At 40.1% G+C, this 23,632-nt stretch overlaps 1 protein-coding gene across 1 annotated transcript in view; it reads left to right on the top strand.

Annotated features, from left to right (window-relative positions):
• The window catches only part of LOC141161570 (voltage-gated delayed rectifier potassium channel KCNH8-like), a 754,200-nt gene that overhangs the window by 580,729 nt on the left and 149,839 nt on the right, over positions 1-23,632 (top strand). The window contains exons 8-10 of the mRNA XM_073646536.1: positions 11,187-11,456; positions 14,738-14,937; positions 18,225-18,474. Of these exons, the coding sequence (XP_073502637.1) occupies positions 11,187-11,456; positions 14,738-14,937; positions 18,225-18,474 (720 nt within the window). The remainder of the gene's footprint in view (positions 1-11,186; positions 11,457-14,737; positions 14,938-18,224; positions 18,475-23,632) is intronic.

Genomic DNA, 23,632 nt, shown 5'->3' with positions numbered 1-23,632 from the left:
ATGGCCGAGGGCGATCCAAGTATCGGATAAAACGCGGATATGCTGCAATTTTTTCCTTTGACCGGCTAAGATGGAGGAAAGAATTGGACATGTGCTTCCCCATAGACTGACATTGGTTTGAGTGAAATCCAATGTTTTGTCGACCGATAATATGGTGGTATGAGCGAGCCCTAAGCTACTCTAATGTGTATGTTTAAGTAAGAAGTCTACCTAATCAAAAGATGGAAGCCATTATGTGGACTCTAAAAGCTATTTAGCATGATAATGTCTAGAATGGGAACTCGTGTCCCCCAGGTCTCCTTTGCTTCTTGCCATGTTTTAAGATGAAAAATAAAGCCAAAATGTAATATAAACAGTTTGATACAATGATGCATCTCTCCAGAAGTTTATACAAGTTTTCTTGTGCACTTTTTTCATAGTAGGTCAATTGACTTCCAGTCTTCCGTGCATGAACTAAGTACATCTTGAGGCAATATCTACGAGAGTAAGCAGCAGTAAGTGACAATTGTCAGGGGCTAAAAGACTGGGTTCTTTTTCCAAATTTTCGACATATTACAGCATAGCCATCAATTTATAAGCACAAACAATAATGTCAGAGATAGTCTAATTCCCACAGTAATAAGACAAACTGTTTTATGCAGTTTCAGTGAAGAAGTTACATTAGCAAAGGTAAGCAAATTACCATAGTTCTGTGAATTACTGGATCATACTGCTCTAAAAGCAACCAATTATTTCACTTTAATGGATTCTTCCAACATATATTACAGTGATAATATTTTTATGCAATTTTTTTAATACATAAAGTCCTAAACCCCATCTGCGGCACTGATGCATGACGTCTGAATAAAATATCCTCCAAGATCCTGTTGCCCAGTGTGAAGTCAATAATAGTGTGAGTTTTATGGCTCAGCTCTGCAATAACTTGAAAGTAGAACAAAGTCACAAATTAAAAAAGGGCTGGGAAAAAAATGCCGAAGATATATTTTAATGGCTAAGATAATCCTACTCCCTAATAACAGAACAGCTATCACTGCTTCTCACACAGTCGCACAGTGTTTGCAATTACGCCAAAATCAGCTTCAAACAGATGAAAAAAGCAGAGCCGGTTATCTTTGAAGGTCCCGGGGACGGGACATCAGAAACTAACCCAGTGACACCATTCCAATTGCCATATTGTCACTAGCTGGGTGATGTCCGTCCTGCATGGCCGCAATGTTAGACGCGGTGGAGGGGACACTGGTACTGCTTAATCTGTTGTGGGGATTTAGACGAAGTTGTTTGTTCCTAATGATAGTCATGGAAATTTCTGTTCTAATCGGTATGTTCTTGTCACTTCCAGGAACATGATGTTACCACAGTGGTAAACATAATTCTGTATACCTGGAATAATTGTCCATTTATCTAGAACTAGATATTATTAAAATCATTTCTATCATTTCAGATGATTTCTGAGAATAGACTATCATGTGTGTGCACATGAGGGATAAAAGTATTTGGGGCCATTATTAGAGTTGGTGCGAATTGATTTGCAGGACCAGGGCCATTGGATATCATAGGAGTAAATATGTTCACATTTTAATCATTAGCAGTTTTTTTGCAATATAACAATCTTTTAATTAATATCTTTTGCATACCTTATGGACTATCATAACAGCATATTGTACCAGCTAAACTGCCGCACAGTAGGGTCCCATAATAAGCAAATGTAGAATACCCTCTCCCTGCCGCAGATGATACTCAGCTTTTTTTGCAAGGAGTGCTATAAACTACTAAGAAAACATCCAAAATGCATAGTTACATTGTTAAGTTATATTGTAGCTGGCGTTCATAGGAGATCATGGTTTTTGCTATGTACAGCAAGGTTGATGCACTGTTATGTATAGCACAAGCGATCAGATGATCACATGTTCATGTCCCCTTAGGGGACTATTAAATACAGCATAAAGTGAAAAAAAATGTTAAAAAATAGAAAAAAATATAAAAGTTCAAATCACCCCCCTTTTGCCCTATTAAAAATAAAGCAATAAAAAATACACATATTTGGTATCGCTGCATTCACAAAAGTCCAATCTGTCAAAATATAAAAGAATTTAATACGATTGACAAACAATTTAACTAGAAAGACAATTGAAACGCCAGAATTACACTTTTTTGGCAGCCGCAACATTGCAATAGAATGCAATAAGAAGTGATCAAAACATTGTATCTACTCCAAAATGGTATTGATAAAAATATCAGCTCAGGGAGCAAAAAAAAAGCCCTCACACAGTCCCATATTCAGAAAAATGGAAATGTTTCGGAAAAGATCTCGGAAAATGGCGACAAAAACAAAATAATTTTTTTTTGTACACATTTCTGAATTTCTTTCACCACTTAAATAAAAAAAATTACCATGCATGTTTGATATGTGCAGAATCGTACTGGCCTGGAGAATCATATTGCCAGTTCAGTTTTACCTTATAATGAACATGGTAAATAAAAAACACAAAAATCGATTGTTGAATTGCACTTTTTTGGAGCACTTGGATTTTTTCCTCCACTTTCCAATGCGTCACATGATAAAATGAATGATGTCTCTCAAAAGTACAACTTGCCCTGTGAAAAAACAAGCTCTCATGCGGCCAAGTGGACAGAGAAATAAGAAAGTTATGGCTCGTGGAAGAAGGGGAGGAGACAAACGAAAACGAAAAAAATGGAAAATAGCCCCGTCAGGAAGGGGTTAAAGGTATAGATGGATTAATATATCAAAGACCTGCATGCCCATATATGTGGTTTGGGAGGTTGATCTTAATGACAGATTCCCTTTTTTGCCCATCATATACCGGGACTCTATTTTTCTCCACATACTTATAGAAATATATTAGCCACCTTTCTGCAAAGTAAATCCTCATGGGGCCATGTAAGCAGGCTCTAACTGTCTAATTAAGTGCAGCGATTCTCAACATGTTGTTGGAAGGAAGCCCAGGAAGGTTGTAAAAAATGTGTATCATTGCGAATCAAGTATATTATAACACCAAGGGAGCATGTGGAGAAGTATTACTGGCTGGTGCAGAAACAGATGTTCCAGACCTGTTACCAGTTTCAGAAATCTGGGGATACTATAATAATCGATAGTAAGTAAATTGTTCAGCAATAATTATGAAATTTTGACATTAAGTAATTAAAGATGTATTCCCATCTCCCAGATCCTATCTCAAAATGTAGTAGGTGTAATAATAATGTTAGCAATTGCTTCCAATTAGAAATGTAGCATAGTTCTTCTGATTAGCTATATCCCTTACCCCATGTGCAGGGCATTATAGTAGCTTAGGTATCCATGGTTACAACCACTCATATAGTGACATTTAGTTAGTGGTTGGTTATGGTTGTTATTGTTACGTTGTTGCATCTACTTTCTATGTATATCCATCTACCTATCTAGCTATAAAAAAAAAACCCGGACCAGCAAATCCGAACAGAATAAAGCATGTAGTAGATTACGTCTGGGTGTCCGGCTCCAGTAGGTGTACACGCTCGAAAATGATGCACAGCAGGGGGCACATTCTCTCTCCCGGCACCATTATAGACTATGGCCTGTCATCGCATACGGCTGAATCCCGTTTTGCGGAGTGTTCGGATGTATGCCCCAACGGGGCCACCGAGTGTGTTCTTAGCCCAATGTGAAAGCATTCTTAGATATATGCAAACATTGAATATTGGACTGCATTACATAGTAACATAGTTTGTAAAGCCGAATAAAGACTTGCGTCCATCAAGTTCGACCTGTTAGTTCTGTAATTGCTAAAGTTGATCCAGAGGAGGGCAAAAACCCCAAATGATTTGGCCAATCTTCACCTGAGGAAAAATTCCCTCCCGACTCTGAAACCAGCAGTCAGAATAAATCCCTGTATCAACCTACTATTTTATTTTATTTTTAAGTATATGCTGATATCTGCCTGGTATCTAGAAATGCATCCAGTCCCCGCTTGAACTGGTGTAGTGAATCCGACATTACCGTCTCCTCACTCAGTGAATTCCATATTCTCACTGCTCTTACCGTAAAGAACCCCTTCCTATGCTGGTGCTGAAACCTTTTCTCTTCCAGTCTTAGTGAATGCCCTCTTGTTACCGTAATATCCCTCCTTTTGAACAAATCCCGGGCAAGATCTCTATACTGTCCCCTAACATATTTGTACACATTTATTATGTCCCCCCTCAACCTTCTCTTTTCCAGGCTGAATAGTCCTAGTTTTGCCAACCTCTCTGGGTATTGCAGTCCCTCCATTCCCTTTATTAATTTTGTTGCCCTCCTTTGTACCTTTTCAAGCTCATTTATATCCTTTCTATATATTGGGGCCCATAACTGAGCACAGTATTCCAAGTGTGGTCTGACCAGTGCTTTGTACAGTGGAAGAACAATGTTCTCATCCTTTGCAGCTATACCTCTTCTGATACATCCCATTACCCTGTTTGCCCTTACAGCAGCGGCCTGACTTTGGGTACTCCAATTAGTTTGCTATCAATCAAGATGCCCAAGTCCTTCTCCATCTCTGAATTCCCCAATGATTTCCCATTCAGTGAGTACTGGTGACTTCCATTTTTCCTTCCCATATGTATGACCTTACATTTCTCCTCATTAAACCTCATTTGCCATTTAATGCTCCACCTACCCAGTTTATCCAAATCCCTCTGTAGGTCTGCACTGTCCTCTTTTGTATTAATTGTTTTACATAACTTTGTGTCATCTGCAAATATTGATATTTTACTATTTATCCCGTTGACTATGTCGTTAATAAAGATATTAAATAACATTGGGCCTAGTACAGACCCCTGTGGTACCCCACTAGTGACGCTTACCCAATCTGAGTATATTCCATTTATAACCACCCTCTGCCTTCTATCCTTTAGCCAGTTAGCTACCCACTTGCAGACATTTTCCCCCAGCCCCATCATTCTCATTTTGTATACCAACCTATTATGTGGCACGCTATCGAACGCTTTTGAGAAGTCGAGATACACGACATCCACTGGTTCCCCCTGATCTACTCGAGAGCTAACCTCCTCGTAGAAGTCAATCAGGTTTGTTTGGCAGGAGCGATTCCTCATGAATCCATGTTGGTTCGGGATTAAAAGATTATTAGCATCAAGATGCTCCGTAATTGCCTCTTTAATGAAGCTTTATCAAGAATATACTTATAAAATTAAGGTACTTAGCACACAAATTAGACAATTTGTGAAAAGTCCACCAGCCATGATAGGGTGTACCTTTCTTTCATGAAATGTAAGCAGCAGTCCAATAGTTCAATGATGAAAATATAGTTTTATTCGCCCGTGTGCAAAAACTGGCAACATTTTGTCTCCCAACTAGCCAAGCCCTTGTCAAGATTGACATTGGAGTGCTGCCTGTGTTTCTTTAAAGGGGTTGTCCAGTACTTTTAAAAATATGCCAATGTGTTTTAATGATAAATAGAAGCTTCTTTCTAATTACCTCCTGGTGCTGTTTCTGCCTGTGAGCGGCGCTATCGCTGGCCGCTCACAAGCAGCACGTGACCCCCGGCTGCAGCCAGCTCTGACATCCGCTGACGTCACGACAAGTCCAGGATGCAGCCGGGGGTCTCTCTCTTCCGCGTTCCACTGGTGGCTGCTGAGTTGGGGGTGGGGTTACCCCGCGCATCACACCCGGTATCCACCGCGTGCTCTCCCTGTCCCCATTCATTGGGAAAGAACGCGGTGTGACGCGGGGAATAACCCCGCCCAGCAGCCACCGCGGGGACTCCAGCGCTGAGTCACGCCTCACTTGACGTGACGTCAGCAGGGGTCATGTGATGCCTGTGAGCGGCCAAGGATAGCGCCGCTCACAGGCAGAAACAGCACCAGGAGGTAATTAGAAAGAAGCTTCTATTTATCATTAAAACACATTGGCATATTTTTAAAAGTACTGGACAACCCCTTTAGGCTGCGTGCCCATGATGTGGATTTCATGCGTTTCCGCGGCTGCATTTCTGCTGCGAAAACGCATTAAAAACGCATGTTCATGTTTCCCAATGATAATCTGCATGTGCTGCGCACATGCTGCGGAAATTTCCGCTGCGGATTATCATTGCAAAAAAACCCGCAGCACTAGCATTAATTTTGCGAAATCGCCGCCACTGACTTGCATTGAATCGCTTAATATCCACATGCATACAAGTATGCATGCGGATTTTATGCGATTCAATGCGCGGATGGTACCCGGGTCTGGAGAAGAGGAGACTCTCCTCCAGACCCGGGTACGTTAGTACCTGTAGTGAAAAAATAATTAAAATAAAAAAACACATACTTACCTTCTGATGGCCCCCTGCTCCCGGTGGCGCTGCTGGCTCTTCGGCTGCTCGCGGTGGTTTTAAAGGACCTTCCATGACATCATTTAGTCATGTGACAGGTCACGCGACCGCTGACGTCAGCGGTCGCGCGACCTGTCACATGACTAAATGACGTCATGGAAGGTCCTTTTTAGAGCACCGCGAGCTGCCGAAGACACCAGACGCACCGGAGAAGGAGGCCGGGGGCCATCAGAAGGTGAGTATAATGTTTTTTTTATTTTTCAACATTTTTATTTATTTTTTTTACTATTGATGCTGCATTTGCAGCATCGTAACTTGGTCACACAACATAAATCCATTCCGTTTGCATGGATTCATATAGTGTGACCAAGTTGTCAAGCACTTTTCCAAGTGATGCTAAAATCGCTTGGAAAAGCGCTTGACAACCCGCACGTGAAATCGCATGTGAAGAACGCTTCACAAACTCTTCTACCTGGCAGAAAAAACGCATGTAAAATCTGCATGCGTTTTTTCTGCCAGGGAGATGCAAAAACGCTCCGCAGCATTTCTGCATCGTGGGCACTTAGCCTAAATCTACATTTTGTAAGCTGTTGGGTGACAACTAGCAGGCGTGCACCAACTACTTCTCCTTTTTTGGAAAAAATGCTGCATTTCTTTTTTTTTAATCTATCATCATCTATCTTTCTATCTATCTATGTATCTATCATCTATCTATCTATATCTAGCAGACATAGACAGAGAAGGGGCCCTGTGAAAGAACAGCATATGGGCCCTTTGCAGTCCAGTAGCTCCTCATAATGCACAATTACACCTGTTTTGGAGGTTTAAAAGGGGCCCCTCACCTTTTACACCCCTGCGCAAGTTGCACCAATGATATGTCCGCTTATCTATCTATTCATATATCTATCTATCTATCATCTATCTGTTTATCTATCTATCTATCATCTATCCATATATATATCTATCATCTATATATCATTTATCCATATATCTATCTATCATCTATCATTTATCCATATATCTATCTATCTATCTATCTATCATCTATCTATCCATATATCTATCTATCTCTCTATCTATCATCTATCTCTCTGTCATCTCTCTGTCATCTATCTGTCATCTACCTATCATTAATCTATCCATATATCTATCTCTCTATCTATCATCTATCTCTCTGTCATCTCTCTGTCATCTATCTATCATTTATCTATCTATCTATCCATATATCTATCTATCTATCTATCATCTATCTATCCTTAGATGCATCTTTTCTATCTTTTCTTTATAATGTTCACTTTGACAGCAAGTGTCCATGCTATTTATTACCAATTAGCTAGAAAGGGTGGTACAAAACGAAGCTCAGACAATCATTACTATGAATGCTTATCCTGACCTTTCATTTTGATGGATAGATAAGCATTGATATTCAGTGCAGTTTCACAGAACTCATTCTAAAGTGCAGAGAATCCTATTTATAGATGTAGAGGAAGGGGAAAATGTGTCCTTTTTTTAAAAAGCAAATCAGAAAAAATCTATAAATCAAAATGTTCCCTTTGTGCATGTAGCCTAAATATAAATGGACTTTGCTGTTGCTTAACTGGAGGATACAGATTCTTGTCGAGTTATTACAAATTTTAAATGAATGTCTACATGTTCTGTTATGTCGAACACATCAACAATGAATTTGTATTAATGTAATAATGAAACGCTCATAAATTTATTGTTTTTTCGACAAGATGATGGGAAAATGCAGGAGGAGAATTCCTTTGATGGCAGTAGTATGGAGCAGGGAATAAAAAAAGAAAAACTATTTGTTTATTATATTTTATGTATTTTTTTTATCTTAGCTATATCTTTGTTTATGTTATATTTGTACTGTACATAGTTTTTTTTGCTTTTAGGGATTAACCTGCTGATTTAGCTTAATTCATCAATGATGTTCTGCATGGAAAAGTGACAGGCAGCTTGTATAAATCTGCGATAGTAAAGCTGTGCCTCTTTATTCAATTATTACAATTCCAATGTAAATGTGGCGGGGGCTTCATAAATATTTTGTTCAGCATGGATGATAGGTCTTGCAATACAATTTTACCAGGACCAATGGTAGACACAGCCAGAAGAGGCCCCTGTGCAAGAACAATATATGGGCCATTATCAGCTCCATAACTCCACCTGCTTTAGAGGTGGAAATGGCCCCCTGACCAATTTGGTTACTGTGCGACTGCACAGGTTACACCGATGATTCGTCCGCCCCTGACCAGGACGTCATCATTATTGCATTAATGAATATGTCCTAATATTGTCCTAATATATATCTGTAAAACCAATTTGAAATAAACGTCACATACAAGTTTTTGGACCTTTTAAGCCTAATTCCTTACAATAATTTAGTGGCTGCATCTTTTACACTATCTGTATAAGTACAGACTACTGTGGAAAAAAATCTAGAGCCTCAGCCCTTTAATTTCTTCTGACTCAGTGAGCCACCACACGCAGTGTTCACTACTGAATGCTGAGACGCGTGCAATGAAAGATTACGTCCTAACACCAGTGCCAGCATCAAGACGTTCTTTGTGGGCAGAGTTAGCACACGATTTGTACGGCCCCCGAAGGATGGTGTAAACATCCAAATGGACCTTGGAAAGAAAAAGGTTCCCCACCCCTGATGTATGAAATACTCTGTGATTGGCACTATATATGGGGATACTCTGATTGGCACTATGTATGAGGATACTCTCTGCTTGGCACTATGTATAGGGATACTTTGTGATTGGCACTATATATCAGGATACTCTGTGCTTGGCACTATGTATGAGGATACTCTGTGCTTGGTACTATGTATAGGGATACTCTGTGATTGGCACTATGTATGGGGATACTCCATCACAGAGCATCTCCATACATAGTGCCAATCACAGAGTATTCCTATACTTAGTTCCAATCACAGAGTATCTCCATGCATAGTGCCAATCGCAGAGTATCCCTATACATAGTGCCAATCACAGAGAATCGTCATACACAGTGCCAAGCACTGAGAATCCTTGTACATAGTGCCAATCACAGAGTATCCCATACATTGTGCCAATCACAGAGTATCCCATACATAGTGCCAATCACAGAATATCCCTATACATAGTGCCAATCACAGAGTATCTCCATGCATAGTGCCAATCACAAAGTATCCCAATACATAGTGCCAATCACAAAGTACCCCATAGATAGTGCCAATCACAGAGTATTCCATACATAGTGCCAATCACAGAGTATTCCATACATAGTGCCAATCACAGAGTATTCCATACACAGTTCCAATCACAGAGTAATCCTATACATAGTGCCAAGCACAGAGTATCTGTTAAGGGGACGGTTGCAAACAACTTTATTATAATGGAACGCAACCGACCCCGGGGTCCGCAATGCAGCCTGGTGGACTGCTGCCGAACACCTTCTGGGTGAGAAGGAAAACAACCAACTTAAATGATAAACCCTTCCGTGTGCTGCACACGGGAATGGGTATAGCGGTTCGCTCAATCTCCGTTAACTGCACGGGAGATGTGCGACCAGGGAAGTAGCTGTAGCCCTGTTAACTACACAGGGACTACGGGAACGGGTATAGCGGTTCGCGCAATCTCCGTTAATTGCACGGGAGATGTGCGACCGGGAAGTAGCTGTAGCCCTGTTAACTACACAGGGACTACGCTGTAGGCGCTAGGATGCATGTGTGATACACGCCGGGTATACGTGCTCTCAGCCGGCGTGCTACCGGACTGAGGAGAACCGCTCCACGTGGCTCACAGGCGGTACCGGGAATACGGCGTCTGCAGACTGCTCGGGGTGTATGGCGACCCCCTTGTAAGAGCCAGACTGCCAGACCAAACTACCTGCCTATTTCAACTATAGCACACGTGGAGCTCAAACGACCAAGCGTCCACACAACAGCATCACTGCTCAATGATCAGAGCGCGCCGCCATGTTTGTGGGCGGGCTTTTTAAAGATTAAGCCCTGCCCACCGTCGCACCATTGGTGACGTCACCCACGACCAATCAGGCGGTGCCAGGTCACCGGATCAGGTGACTCCCAAACCACCAATCACGGTCCGCCACTTCATGGGCATGCTCAGTGCAGAGAATCCTGGACTTAGGCTGTAGCAGCCCTGTTTCCCTCCGCAACCTACGCTTCATGTTGCTAGGGATAAAAACCCGGTAAACAACTTGTCCATCTCGTGCACCAGCTAGGCGTTGGGACTGATGAAAATGCTGAGCAGCATCAGCCCTGGCTGGACCAGAATGGGAGACCACAGAATCCCCTGATGGCACTGAGCCCATTTCTAATCCAGCAAACGCCTGATGCCTAACAGTATCCCTATACATAGTGTCAATCACAGAGTATCCCTATACATAGTGTCAATCACAGATTATCCCTATGCATAGTGCCAGGCACAGAGTATCATCAGACATAGTGCCATGCACAGAGTATTCCCATACATAGTGCCAATCACAGAGTATTATCCCATATATAGTGCCAATCACAGAGTATTCCATACATAGTGCCCATCGCAGTGTATCCTCATACATAAGCACTCTGTGCTTGGCACTATGTATGGGAATAATCTGTGCTTGGCACTATGTATGGGGATACTCTTTGATTGGCACTATATATGGGGATACACTGTGCTTGGCACTATATATGGGGATACTCTGTGATGGGCACTATGTATGGGAATATTCTGTGCTTGGCACTATGCATGGGGTTACTCTCTAGTTGGCAGTGAGTAGGAGCAAACCACTTAAATGCATCAATCACTTGAATTTATATATATGTTTAGTACTTTACAATCTGAATTCTGGACTGAATATATCCTGTTTTTTATTATCTTTCCTTAGGATGGTTACATGAGTTTTCTAAACGTCTTGGAATGCCATATCAGCTAGTAGAAAGATTTGATACTGTTTCCAATGGTAGCACACACTCCAATGGTAGTCACGGGGTAAACCAATCAGTTTTGGAAATAACTGGTGGACCTTCTCTCCGGAGTTCTTATATCACGTCTTTATATTTTGCTCTCAGCAGCCTTACTAGTGTAGGATTTGGAAATGTGTCTGCCAACACAGATGCTGAAAAGATCTTCTCTATCTGCACCATGCTGATCGGAGGTAAGATGAGATCCTGTTAACAATTTATTGGAAGTCAGAATATATAAGCGTCCTGCATTGTAGAAGCTAATCTGAACTAACAGTTAGAGCGGTGTTGAGCTTTCTAGGAGATATTTTTCAACAACTAACCATGATAATCAGTCACAATTCCCATTAATTAAATAATAAATTAATGCATGAGGTGGTGAAACCAGGAAATTCCTATTAAAGAGGGAAGTTTTCTGGATATTCAGCATGAATACATGCGTTCCATTGGGTTTAAACTTACAAAGAGAGATCATGCACTATTATTGAATAGCATTTTTACTTTGTCATTCCTTTCATATATCTATATTTATAATGCATTGTAATAGTCTATTCTCTTGGAATTAAAGTTTTTTTCATGTAATATGTTTTGACTACAATAAATACTCTAAGCACAGGTGATATATAATAGTGATTAGTAAGAGCTAGGTAAGTTACCTATTTAATGTCCTTCTAGTGATACGAGACTTGCTATGAGTAAGAGCGCGGCTAGATCTGGAAACATGTAAGCAATCCTTTGGATCTCACTACATGAATTATCATAGATTCTTTTCAAGGAAGCTATAAAAAAGGAATGTTTTTCTTTCATTATGCTGAACGCATGGGATGTTTTTTGGTATATGCTGTTGCACCCTGTCCCAGGTGCAGTGTGAGCAGGGAATTCTAAAGCTGGATGGAGTTGGGTCCGTACCATCTTTTTTCCTGTATAACTAAATATATATGAAGTCAGATGACTTAAGTTTCAAATTAAATGTCCTGAAAAAGATGACTTTCAGTAGTATTTTATAAAAACGTTCTCTCCATCATAGAAAAGTTGGATGCATCTTTAAAAAATAAAAACCTAAATGTGTCCCCTATGTTTCTTACAAATTGCTATAATTGAATTGGATAACTAAATATGTTATATAAGTTCATTCATTTTAAGGAGGCCATACACATTAAAACAAAGTTATCCAAACGCTTCTACACAATTGAAGAGTCTGTGAACAAGAGTAAAAGCTCCTCTTGTGGTGTTTCTTTTCCAACATATTTGTAGGCAGTTTATGGAGGAACTTTCTGACATTCACTCTTTTTTTTTAGGACACCCATGATCAAGTAGCACCAGTGTTACATTTGCCTTTCTATGTACAACAGGGGTCCCCAACCTGTGGCTCAGGCACCACATGTGGCTTGCGAGGGCCAGATGTGTGGCTTGTGGCTTTCTGCCAGTTTGATGCATTAGCTCCAGGTCTAGCAACCAGTTATGCAGAGAAGGTCTCCAAATGGTGAATTTTATGAGTAGCCCTGCACAAAAGAGAATGTCTTATTGTGCATATACCTGCAGAGGGGAAGGAGGAGAGAAATAATTATGGTAAACTGGAGATAGAATGATACTGTTAGTTAGAGGGGAGCTTGAAGTTGGATGCGATAGAGTGGAGGGTGTGCTGATACGAGAATGCCAAATGTGGGTAAGGTGGGAACCCTTGGATGTAATTATTCTGGCTATATTGGATGGGGGTACAAGATCTCAGTTTGCTTTCTGAGAGGAAGCTTTGGCTTTCATCATACATGTAATGGAGGGCTCTGATTGTCACTATTGTGCTGGATGTGGTTTGCGACCATCTCTCAGTTGAATGTAGCTCCTAAGATTAGAAAGGTTGGGGACCGCTGATGTTGAGCATTGTGGAAAATATTGGCACCAAAAGATATATACTTCTTATACCATAAAATAACATAAATGCATAAATATACTTTGGTCAAATATTAAAATAGAACTTAAATTGACAATTTAAATTCATTTAACCATCCTACTAAGATCATTTTTGTTTCTAAACTTACAAGATTTAAAGTTTAGTTATATTTTTCTTTTCACTTTCTGATATACTTAGAACTTGGATTTAGACTTTAAAATAATGTAACTATCAGCAATAAAATGATGCACTCCAGTGCAAGCTCTTGTATCAGCAAATTTAGAGAAATATCTCCTACTATATTTTTAGTGTTTGTGTATCAGAATAATTTACCATGAATATTACTGTTCCTCCACTTGTGACAACGTACGCATCCATTTCATGGAATTCTTTTTCCATTGTAAAGTTCCCAAGTTAATAACAATTCAGAACCTGACTACGGTTTCCAATCTGCAATTTAGAGGGCTTCAAATCCTATTGTATTTAATGTAAATGCAGAAATTGTTCCTTCAGTGCCTGCAGCAATTTGAGATCCCGCTATTTTCATGTCAGACGTTCACAATGTTTTGAAACAGTAAAAGTGGTTACATTGTGTTCTCCTAAAGAGTTTGTAGGCATCACCTGAGAAACATCTCAGGTTTTTTCTATTATTCAACTCAGCAGGGTTTCCAAGTTGTTTTGGTAAGACATACATAATTGCTCCTTCAGTATGCAAAATAGAGATCAGTGCCAAACTCTCTGTTTAGATCTTGTGGGTGTTTTCTATGATGTTCTCCATACTAATAAACAACAAGAACAACGCAAGAAACACAACATCTAAGAAGTAGTCAAAAGGTTGCACTGTTGGATCTGGTCAAGATCCTTCGAGCCCTTTTACACTGCGTTCTTTGCCATGTTCAGTGGCTATGTCGGGGCTTACATCTGACCCCCACACAAACTGGAAATCGGGTGTATGCGCCGACAGGGCAATTGACTAGAATGGTGGAGACGGTGTCAACTGTGCTCTGTTGTGCATCACTTTCAGCCATACTCTGTCTGAGTATCTGCCTCCAATAGGCGTATACGCCCAAAAATTAAGTACGACAGAGCATACATTGACACCATCGACACCATTATAAAAGTGACCCTGTTGGCGCATACACTTGAATCCCAGTTTATGGGGGTTCAGACGTAAGCCCCAATGAAGTCACTGAACGTGGAGAAGAACAGAGTGTGAAAGCAACCTTAAAGGGGCTGTCCAGTTTAAAAACTACATTTTCATACATTTTTAGAAATTATGAGTCAATAGAACCTCTGCTCAGGATCCTCATATTTTTGGCAACAGAGGAAAATGGTTACAAGCAGTGTCTCTTACCTTTCCTGCCTACATTACAGAGTCAACCTATTGATGAGAACTGTGTAATATTTAATTTCCCCTTGTCTTGGTTCTACAGAGATATCTAATACTTACTGTTAGGTTTCCCCATAGAGAGAGTTTTTATATTGGTCGCTTTTATTTACTTTGTAGTCTGTTTCTCCATAATTTCAGCATTATTCTTAGTTATAGAGGAGAAAAGTGAATTATTTTGATTGTGCTTTTTTGTTCAGCCCTTATGCACGCAGTGGTATTTGGCAACGTGACTGCCATCATTCAGAGGATGTATTCTCGACGGTCTCTTTACCACACTCGTACCAAGGACCTGAAGGACTTTATACGGGTGCATCGTATGCCCAAGCCACTCAAGCAGAGGATGCTGGAGTGTTTCCAAACTACATGGTCAGTCAACAATGGCATTGATGCCAATGAGGTATGTGAGATGGATGTGGTGAAAGTAGTGTAAAATGGGCAATGAAACAGTAGGTTGTTAAATATACTTATTTTGTATATTTATTTATACGGGACTTTTTTCCAGATGCGATACTCCAAAGAACATGTCATGATAATTCTTATAAAAAAATGTAGCGGTTTATTAGATTGTCCACCAAAAAGAATCATTGCATCAAAGCATAAAATAGTTGAAGTAGTTACAAAAAGATTGTCCATTTGTCCATAATTAGCTCATTAGTTGAGGTTCATCTATGAGTGTCCATCTGGGTTACAGGAAGCTGTAGTAGCACGTCTCAGCTGCTTACCCAGGATATTGTGAATTTCAGGAGAACATGTCTCTGTGTGTGTTTAAGCCCAAAATGTCATATGGTCAGGAACATGTGTCAAGCCTTTATCCATCTTTCCCGGGATCCTGAATGGTAGTTTGCGTCTATCTGTGTCAATATAATGACCGAAGCCGAAGATGTTGCAGGAATGGGAACATGTGGATGAGGCCTACATGTCAGCTGCTCAGTGTACAGACCCTCCATCTGATGTCAGTGTAAAGTGGCAAGCGACCCCCCCCCTTGTCACGTGGTTATATATATCCCACATGGCACCTGTTTTCTATATATGGTTTTAACATCTACCCTGAGCTAAATGTACTAGAATAACATGAATGTCATGTCAGCAAACCTAAGAGGCTGATGCAATCTATCCAGTACAGAATTGAGAAACCATAATTAATATTTAACATGGGTATTTGGCAATGAATCATGAATGGCTGCCAGATTGTTCCTTATGTCACTGGTGGAAGTAGTGTTATGAAAAATCAAGAGTTACAAAATTTAACCATAGTCTTGGTTTTGTAAAACAGTATCCAAGAATCTGAACTGTAAGTGCTAAAGGGTGCTAAAGGGTGTACTAAAATAAACGAGCCACTGCAAATCTATTAAAATTGCAAAATGGTGTGATGAATATATAAACTACAAGCTGTGCTAGCTCTAATATAAACTAATGAAACAGTATATTTCCACCAACAGACATCCAAATGTCTTTGTTAACATAGATGTAAGTTCTAAGCACAATCATACTGTAAGCGAATGATACACTATAAGAGGTCACCTGATTTGTCAAATTTATGGTCTGTTGACCAAACCAAAAGATGGTTGGTGAACTTCTCAGAATTTGTGTTTTCTTCATTTAGATTTGAGAGTCCTCAGTGGTTGATACCTTTTAATGGCTAACTGAAGAGATGGTAACAAATTGCAAGCTTTCGAGACTACTCAGGTCTCTTCATCAGGCATAGTATACCACAAAATCTGAAGAGTCACATATTTATACACAATAAGACACACAAGAAAAAAAAATGCAATAGGTAAGACAGGTGATAAAAAGCAGAGTTATTATGGAAAAGATAAACAGTTCTGGCTATAAATATTTTAGCAGTTAATAGATAAGGAGTGTGAAGGTTTAATTGTTCTGTGTCCAGTGTTGTGATGGCCTCACAGGTCTGAGGAGCACATTCTTTAGTTGATGTAGAATGACATAAATCCATGCGACACATTCATTCCTGCTCTGAAAGTGTTAAAGGTCATCATCAGTTTATATTCTGAGACTCTCCTTTCTCTTTGAGATTTGAAGTTACCTTTTAATACTAGCAATTTCATATATTTTATGCTGTGATCAGGGGAACAAAAATGCTTGGCTACAGGCAGATCTATTCTTTTTTCTTTTATTGTGTGGCGATGATGATTCATCCTTGTTCTAAGTTTTTGCCCTGTTTCCCCTACATAAAGACCCCCAGCTGGACATTTGGTACATATAATTAAGTACACTACATTAGATGTGATACAGCTGAACATACCTGGGATCTTATAGTCCTGATGTGAATTGGGGATCTTTATCTTGTCTGTGGTCGTTATACACGGACAGGTTTTACATTTTTTCTGGTTGCAAGGAAAGGTACCTGTAGCTGGTGGAGATGACAGGGAGCTTCTTGACAATGATGCTTCTTAGATTTGTGGGCTGCCTGAAACACAGAAGTGGGGAGTTCTGGAAATATGGCTTGTAATCGGGCATCTTTTTGTAGTAAGGGTTGTAGTTTCCGTGCAGCTCTTCTTAGCGCCTCCAGATTTGGATTGTAGGTGACTACTAGAGGCACCCGGTTGCTTTCTTGTTTAGTTTTGTAATGTAGGAGATGGACACACTGGACACAGGACAATTAAACCTTCACACTCCTTATCTATTAACTGTTAAAATATTTATAGCCAGAACTGTTTATCTCTTCCATAATAACTCTGCTTTTCATCACCTGTCTTACCTATTGCATTTTTTTTTCTTGTGTGTCTTATTGTGTATAAATATGTGACTCTTCAGATTTTGTGGTATACTATGCCTGATGAAGAGACCTGAGTAGTCTCGAAAGCTTGCAATTTGTTACCATCTCTTCAGTTAGCCATTAAAAGGTATCAACCACTAAGGACTCTCAAATCTAAATATTTTTCTATCTACTGGCTAACACGGTACAAGAATATATGTTTTCTTCATTAACTTAATCTTGGTTGGGGCATTTATTATAAAAGTAAGAGACATAAAATATTTGTGTTTGATCTTCATAAAGACTTTCATGTAGCTTCACAATTCCAACTACTGTATGTGCTACAAGCAATTTTTGAAATCTAGCCCAGTGCCCAAGTTATTTCTGGTCTCTCCTGGACCAGTTAAGGTCAGGTCAGATTATTGAAGACTTGGTTTTACTGGAGCTGAATTCTTGTTCACAGAAGACTCCTATTGTCAGATAAGAAGAAAAACTTTACACATTGAGGCCATGTATTCCCACCACGTACATTCAAGATGACGCAATAACTTCTTCCATCGCCGGAGGCTGCTCGTATCTGTGGTGATCCCAGTACAATAGAAACAACCATTGTCACTCTCATGACATTCACTGATGCAGAGCAGTCTGCACTGACAGTCACTCTTGTGTTACCTATAATTATCCTTACGAGGCCAATAGATCTGTCTCATCTCTTTTATTTTTGAAATCTATGCTTAAACTACTTTGGTGCAGTGGTGTTTATAGTGTTTTTAGCTTTTCAGCATAATATATATAAAGATACAAATTACAATGTTATGGTCCCCATGCTACAGTGAAATATATACATTTGTCATTTATATTATTTTCTAGGTTGTTTTTATGAGAATATCGATTCCATTAATGGCAGGGATGTATTGTAGACCTTCTTCACATCTATACTGACCCTTGTTTCTTTTTTTTTTTTTTAGCTTCTTAGGGATTTTCCAGATGAACTAAGAGCTGACATAGCGATGCATCTTAACAAGGAGATCCTCCAGCTGCCAATATTCGAGTCTGCCAGTCGTGGCTGTCTGCGTTCTCTATCTCTTAGCATTAAAACCTCTTTTTGTGCCCCAGGAGAATATCTGATCAGGCAAGGGGATGCTTTACAAGCCATATATTTTGTTTGCTCGGGATCTATGGAGGTGCTGAAGGACAACACCGTCCTTGCCATCTTAGGTGAGGACAATCAGGCATTCTTCTTTGCAAAGACCAACTATTGATCATATACTAGATTGGAAAGCATGCTAGCATTTCTAAGAATAAATTAGCTACAACAATATCCATACGATTTCATTGAGGATGGGTGATTTTACAGAAAATACCGGGGAATGGCAATAATAGCAATTTTATAACATACAGTTTTGTGGGACTGTCCTACAAGGAAAGCAGATTGCCTGTGGGCAATCTAGTGGTTGTTATATGCATACCATTTGAAAATTATAGTAGCAAGTAACTGATTGTAGGTTTGTAGGGAATACTTAAGATTAACTTGGCAGAATGTGAATTTTTCATAGTGACCTTGCTTTATATATTTTGACTTTTCTTGTTTGAACACATTCAATCAGTCTCAACTCAACTAACAATATGTAAACCAGTGCATTAATTTACCATTTTCATTCTGTTTATAATGGAAGCTACCGCTGCTTTTCTAAGCCCGACGGAGGGCTAGCTTTCTTTCTTTCTTGTGTTTGTAACCCTTGTGTTCTCGCGAGAACCCTGTGTACGCTATAATGAAAACATAAACTGGATCTGTGACAATGTTTTTCGTTTTGATACATGGAAGGGATGAATATAGCTGTGCATTTGTGGGTAGGATAATGTGCCCAAAGGTTCAATAACAGGCATTTCACTCCTTTCACTCTTGCTACATTATGGTTGAAGAGGGAATTGAGGGGCAAGGGAGCATGGAGGAGGATATGCAGTGCTTGGGACACAAAGGGGGACGCATGGCTAAGCATGCCTAAAGAAAAGAGCTGTTGGAATAATTGTATCATGCATATGATGCTAAGAGCTCTGAAAGGAATGGCTACTAGTGATGAGCAAGCATGCTTGCCACTATTCGGTACTCGACCGAGCATCACAGTGCTCGAGAGGCTCGGTGCTCAATAAGTGTTTTTGGAATGCTAATGCGGGAACTGGGGTCCCCACCCTGCATTTTTGGCACTTTTTAGACAGCCAATTAACATGCAGGGATTGCCTGCCAGTCACTGTAATACCCTAGCCATGTTGGTTGTGGCATTACAGTGATTGACTGGCTGCATATCGTAATCGGGTCTATATAAGACCTGGTGCCCCTATGCTCGTCACAGTCTACCCCGGAAACAGGCAGAGTAGGGAGAGGTACTGCTGAGTGAGGGGCAGAATTGGTGGTTGCTTTAGTCAGGTATTCCACAGCATTACAAATCTACACTAACAGTCCTTCTAAGGACTAATTCTACTGAATATTAATCCTGGTGATTGCAGGAGTTAGGCAGGCAGAGTTTGTGGAGAGCATATACAACAGAATAGGGTCCATTGCACGTTCTTTCTGCTGCTGTTACTCATATCCCTAGATACCAGGGCTAATAGTCTTTTTGCTCTTAATCCTGATTGTTTTGGTGAAAATCAATATAATACATAATTTTTACTGCTCCATTTGCTTATTAGCAGCATACAGCCAGATTTGGTTGATTTTAACATAATTGCTGTATTGTGGAGGCAGAGAAACTTGTCCATCATCAGACATGATCCTATATTACTGTAGTAATAATACAGACATTTTAGGTAACGTGACAAATATTATACTCCATTTATAGTCTGCCAGTTGTGTGTTGAAAACTATTCCCACTTGATCGCTGACCAATACCATGCTATTAGGCCACTGCCTAAAACCGTGGTCATCAGACGTGATCCTATATTACTACGGTAGTAATACAGACAATTTTGGCAACGTGACAAATATTATACTCCATGTAAAGTCTGCCAGTTGTGTGTTAAAACCTATTCGCACTTGGTTGCTGACCAATACCATATCTGTGAACAATGTTGTCAGAGTATTATGCCACTTTCACGGACTGACAATAAAACATACAAAAATGTAGCTAAAATGGATTTTCCTGGAAGAAATGCTAAGAAACATTCTTTCCAGGGTCATGACTTGTATATACGGCCAAATAAATAACAATAAAAAATGCTCCTCCACACCTTGGATTATGTTCACACGTAGTGTTTTTGATGCGTTTTTGCACTTTGCAATGCTTTCAACAGTGAAAAATACATTCACCAGTAAATGTAATTTTAACATTTAACTACCTTATCTGGCCACATGGTGTGTGAGACATGATCAGGCACATCCTGTTTCATTTATGAAGGAGGGACTCTGAAAGTCACAAAGCCTATTTTTACCGGGCCATCAGGCAGCCCTTACTATTGTTAAAGGGCCAGCAGTCGGCCCTCACTGTTGTTAGAGGGTCATCAACCAGCTATGCTTTTCATGGCCTCATATTGCTACTGCAATATAACATATCCATCTGAGGTGGTCACATTTTCTTTTTCGTATATATTTTGTAAAGTTTGAAATTTTGATGTCAGTCAGGCAGCCCTCACAATTTATGGGTGTCCAACAGGCGGCTCTCACAATTTATAGAGTGACAGCAGACGTTTTGGGGATAGATGAGAACAAGATAGAGCTTTTTGGTAAAGCAGTACATCATTCAACTGTTTACTGTAATTGGAATGAGGCCTACAATGAAAAGAACATAGTACTTACAGTCAAATATGGTGAAGGTTCAAAGATATTTAGGGGTTGTTTTGCTGCTTCTTGCACAGGGTGCCCTGATCATGTCTATCATGAAATGTGAAGATTCCCAAAGGATTTTGGGTCGCAATGTAGTGCCCAGTGTCATAAAGCTGGGATTGCATTCTAGGCCATGGATCTTCCAGCAGGACAATGACCTCAAACATACTTCAAGAAGCATCCAGAAATGGATAGAAATAAAGCACTGGGGAGTTCTGTTTGGTAATTCCAGCTCCAGTGGCTTCAAGTCTCCCACCACTAAATCTTACATTCAGAAGCTACATAGAAACTGGGAATGAACACATTAAATCAGTAAATTTATTAAACTTAGATTAATTTCTGTCAGCTATGATAAATTTCTGTCAACCTTGATTAATTTCTGAGTACAGATCATCGTAAAAATTATGAATCGCTCAATGAGTGCATGTAAAAAAAAAATCTATTTATGTACTGTGAAAGAGATGTATGCAACCAGAATGAACACTCATCTCTAGCTGATGATACCACCTAGCACCTGTCCCTATTGTAAATGCAGCTAGCAGAGGTATCAGTAGGGAATAGAATAGATTTTTATTTTTTTCTGCAGCACCAGCTGTTAGAACCTTGCTCTTAGGTTTTTTCCTTTGCTGGTCACATGACCTTGTTGGCCTATTTAATCCTGCTCCGCCCTTCTGGCTTTGCTGGACTTCATTGTATAACTACTTTCTAGCTAGCCTGTGCTCTGTATCTAACTCTGTTAGTTTGCTTGGTCTACGGACCTCTATGTTCTATATTTTTTGTTTGTTCGTCTGTCTGCTACTATTTCTGTTAGGAGGTGTCCCATTTTCCTCCCAGTCCTTAGTACTTGTAGGGATTCCTTCCCCACATCTATAGGTCTCCGTACAGACTAGCTTAGGACTTTAGCAGGTCTGATCGCAGGATCAGGTTCCCTGTTACATCGTAGGGATTCAGCTGAGTTCTATCGTAGGGACAGATCTCCTCTCTTTCCTTAGCTCTGGTAGCAGAACATAACAGTAAGTCCAGCCTGCAAATTCTCTAAGGAAAGATTTTTCTGTTCCATCATGGTGTCGGTTCAGGATTTGGCTCATCGCCTGCAGGGACTCTCTCTGGAGGTGGCCGAGCTCCGTCAGCACGTGAGTAACTGTCCTGGAGCACATTTCTTGGAGCCTAAGGTATGTTTGCCGGATTTATTTTTTGGTGAACACCGAGAATTTTTTTCATTTAAAAATGCTTGCTTATTGTATTTTCGTTTGAGACCCAAGTCCTCTGGGGATGAATCCCAGCGCATAGGGTTCATAATGTCACTTTTGCGCAAAGAGCCTCAGGAGTGGGCCTTTTCTTTGCAACCTAGTGATACATGCTTCAGGTAATGTGGAAAAATATTGTACTCATTTCCGTCGTTGGTCTACTCAAACAGGGTGGAACGATTCTGCTCTGAAAAGTCTATTTCTTGCTGGGCTCAATGAAAGGGTTAAAGACCTGCTAATTGCTTATCCTACACCTGAAGATTTGCAACAGGCTATGCAATTAGCTATACGGGTGGATAGGAGACTGCGTGCAAGGGTTAATGAGAGCAAATCCTCTGTTATGTCAGTTTCTGGTTATGAGAATGTGTGTACTAACAGTGGTGAACCGATGGAGATTGGATCGGTGGCACCTCGCTCTCAAGAAAAAGACCGTAGATTTTTTGAAGGCTTGTGTTTCTATTGCGGAAAATCTGGTCATTTGATTAAAGGCTGTGAGCTTCGTATGAAGAAAGAAAAAAAAATGGTCAGTCATGCCCGTATTGCCTGTTTAAATTCCAAGGGTGTATTTTTAGCTGCTTCCACGATTGCTCAGGAAAAATTAATGGAATTTCGGGTGTTTGTTGATTGTGGGTCTACTCTGAATGTAATTGATGGGGGATTCTTGGAAAGACTCAATTTAAAACCCGAACCTTTATCATCCCCCATTGCTGTGGTTTCTGTGGATGGTTCCCCTTTGAAGAATATTACTCTCAAGGTCTGTGAATTTCCTCTCACTATTAATGGTGTTCACCATGAGAAATTGGATTTGGTAGTTTTGAATAACTTGCCTTCTCCAGTAATATTGGGATTGCCCTGGTTAAAATTTCACAATCCTGTACTGGATTGGTCTACCAGTAAAATTAAATCCTGGAGGCATAAATGTTATGACAAGTGTTGTAATGGGCGTATTGCAGCTTTGGATAGGGGAGAATTGCCTGTTCCTATTCAGGATTTTTGGAGAGTTTTTTCTGAGAAGGAATCACAGGTTTTGCCTCCCCATAGAGACTATGATTGTTCTATTGAATTTGTCCCTGGAGCAACTCTTCCTAAAAGTCGTTTATTTAACCTTACTATTCCTGAGAGGAAGGCTTTGGAGGAATACATACAGACAAGTTTGGCCGCCGGTCACATTAGGCCCTCTAAGTCTCCTGTGGCGGTTGGATTTTTTTTTGTAAAAAAAAAGGACGGCGGTTTACGTCCTTGTCTGGATTTTCGTGAGATTAACAAAATTACTGTACGCAATCCTTACCCACTGCCATTGATTCCTGATCTG

The sequence above is a fragment of the Phyllobates terribilis genome, unplaced genomic scaffold (assembly GCF_046119375.1).
Source record: "Phyllobates terribilis strain yellow unplaced genomic scaffold, ASM4611937v1 Scaffold_9__5_contigs__length_417890890, whole genome shotgun sequence".
Classification (NCBI taxonomy): domain Eukaryota; kingdom Metazoa; phylum Chordata; class Amphibia; order Anura; family Dendrobatidae; genus Phyllobates; species Phyllobates terribilis.
Note: the sequence above shows the minus strand (reverse complement) of the source record. Positions and strands in the feature narration are given on the sequence as shown.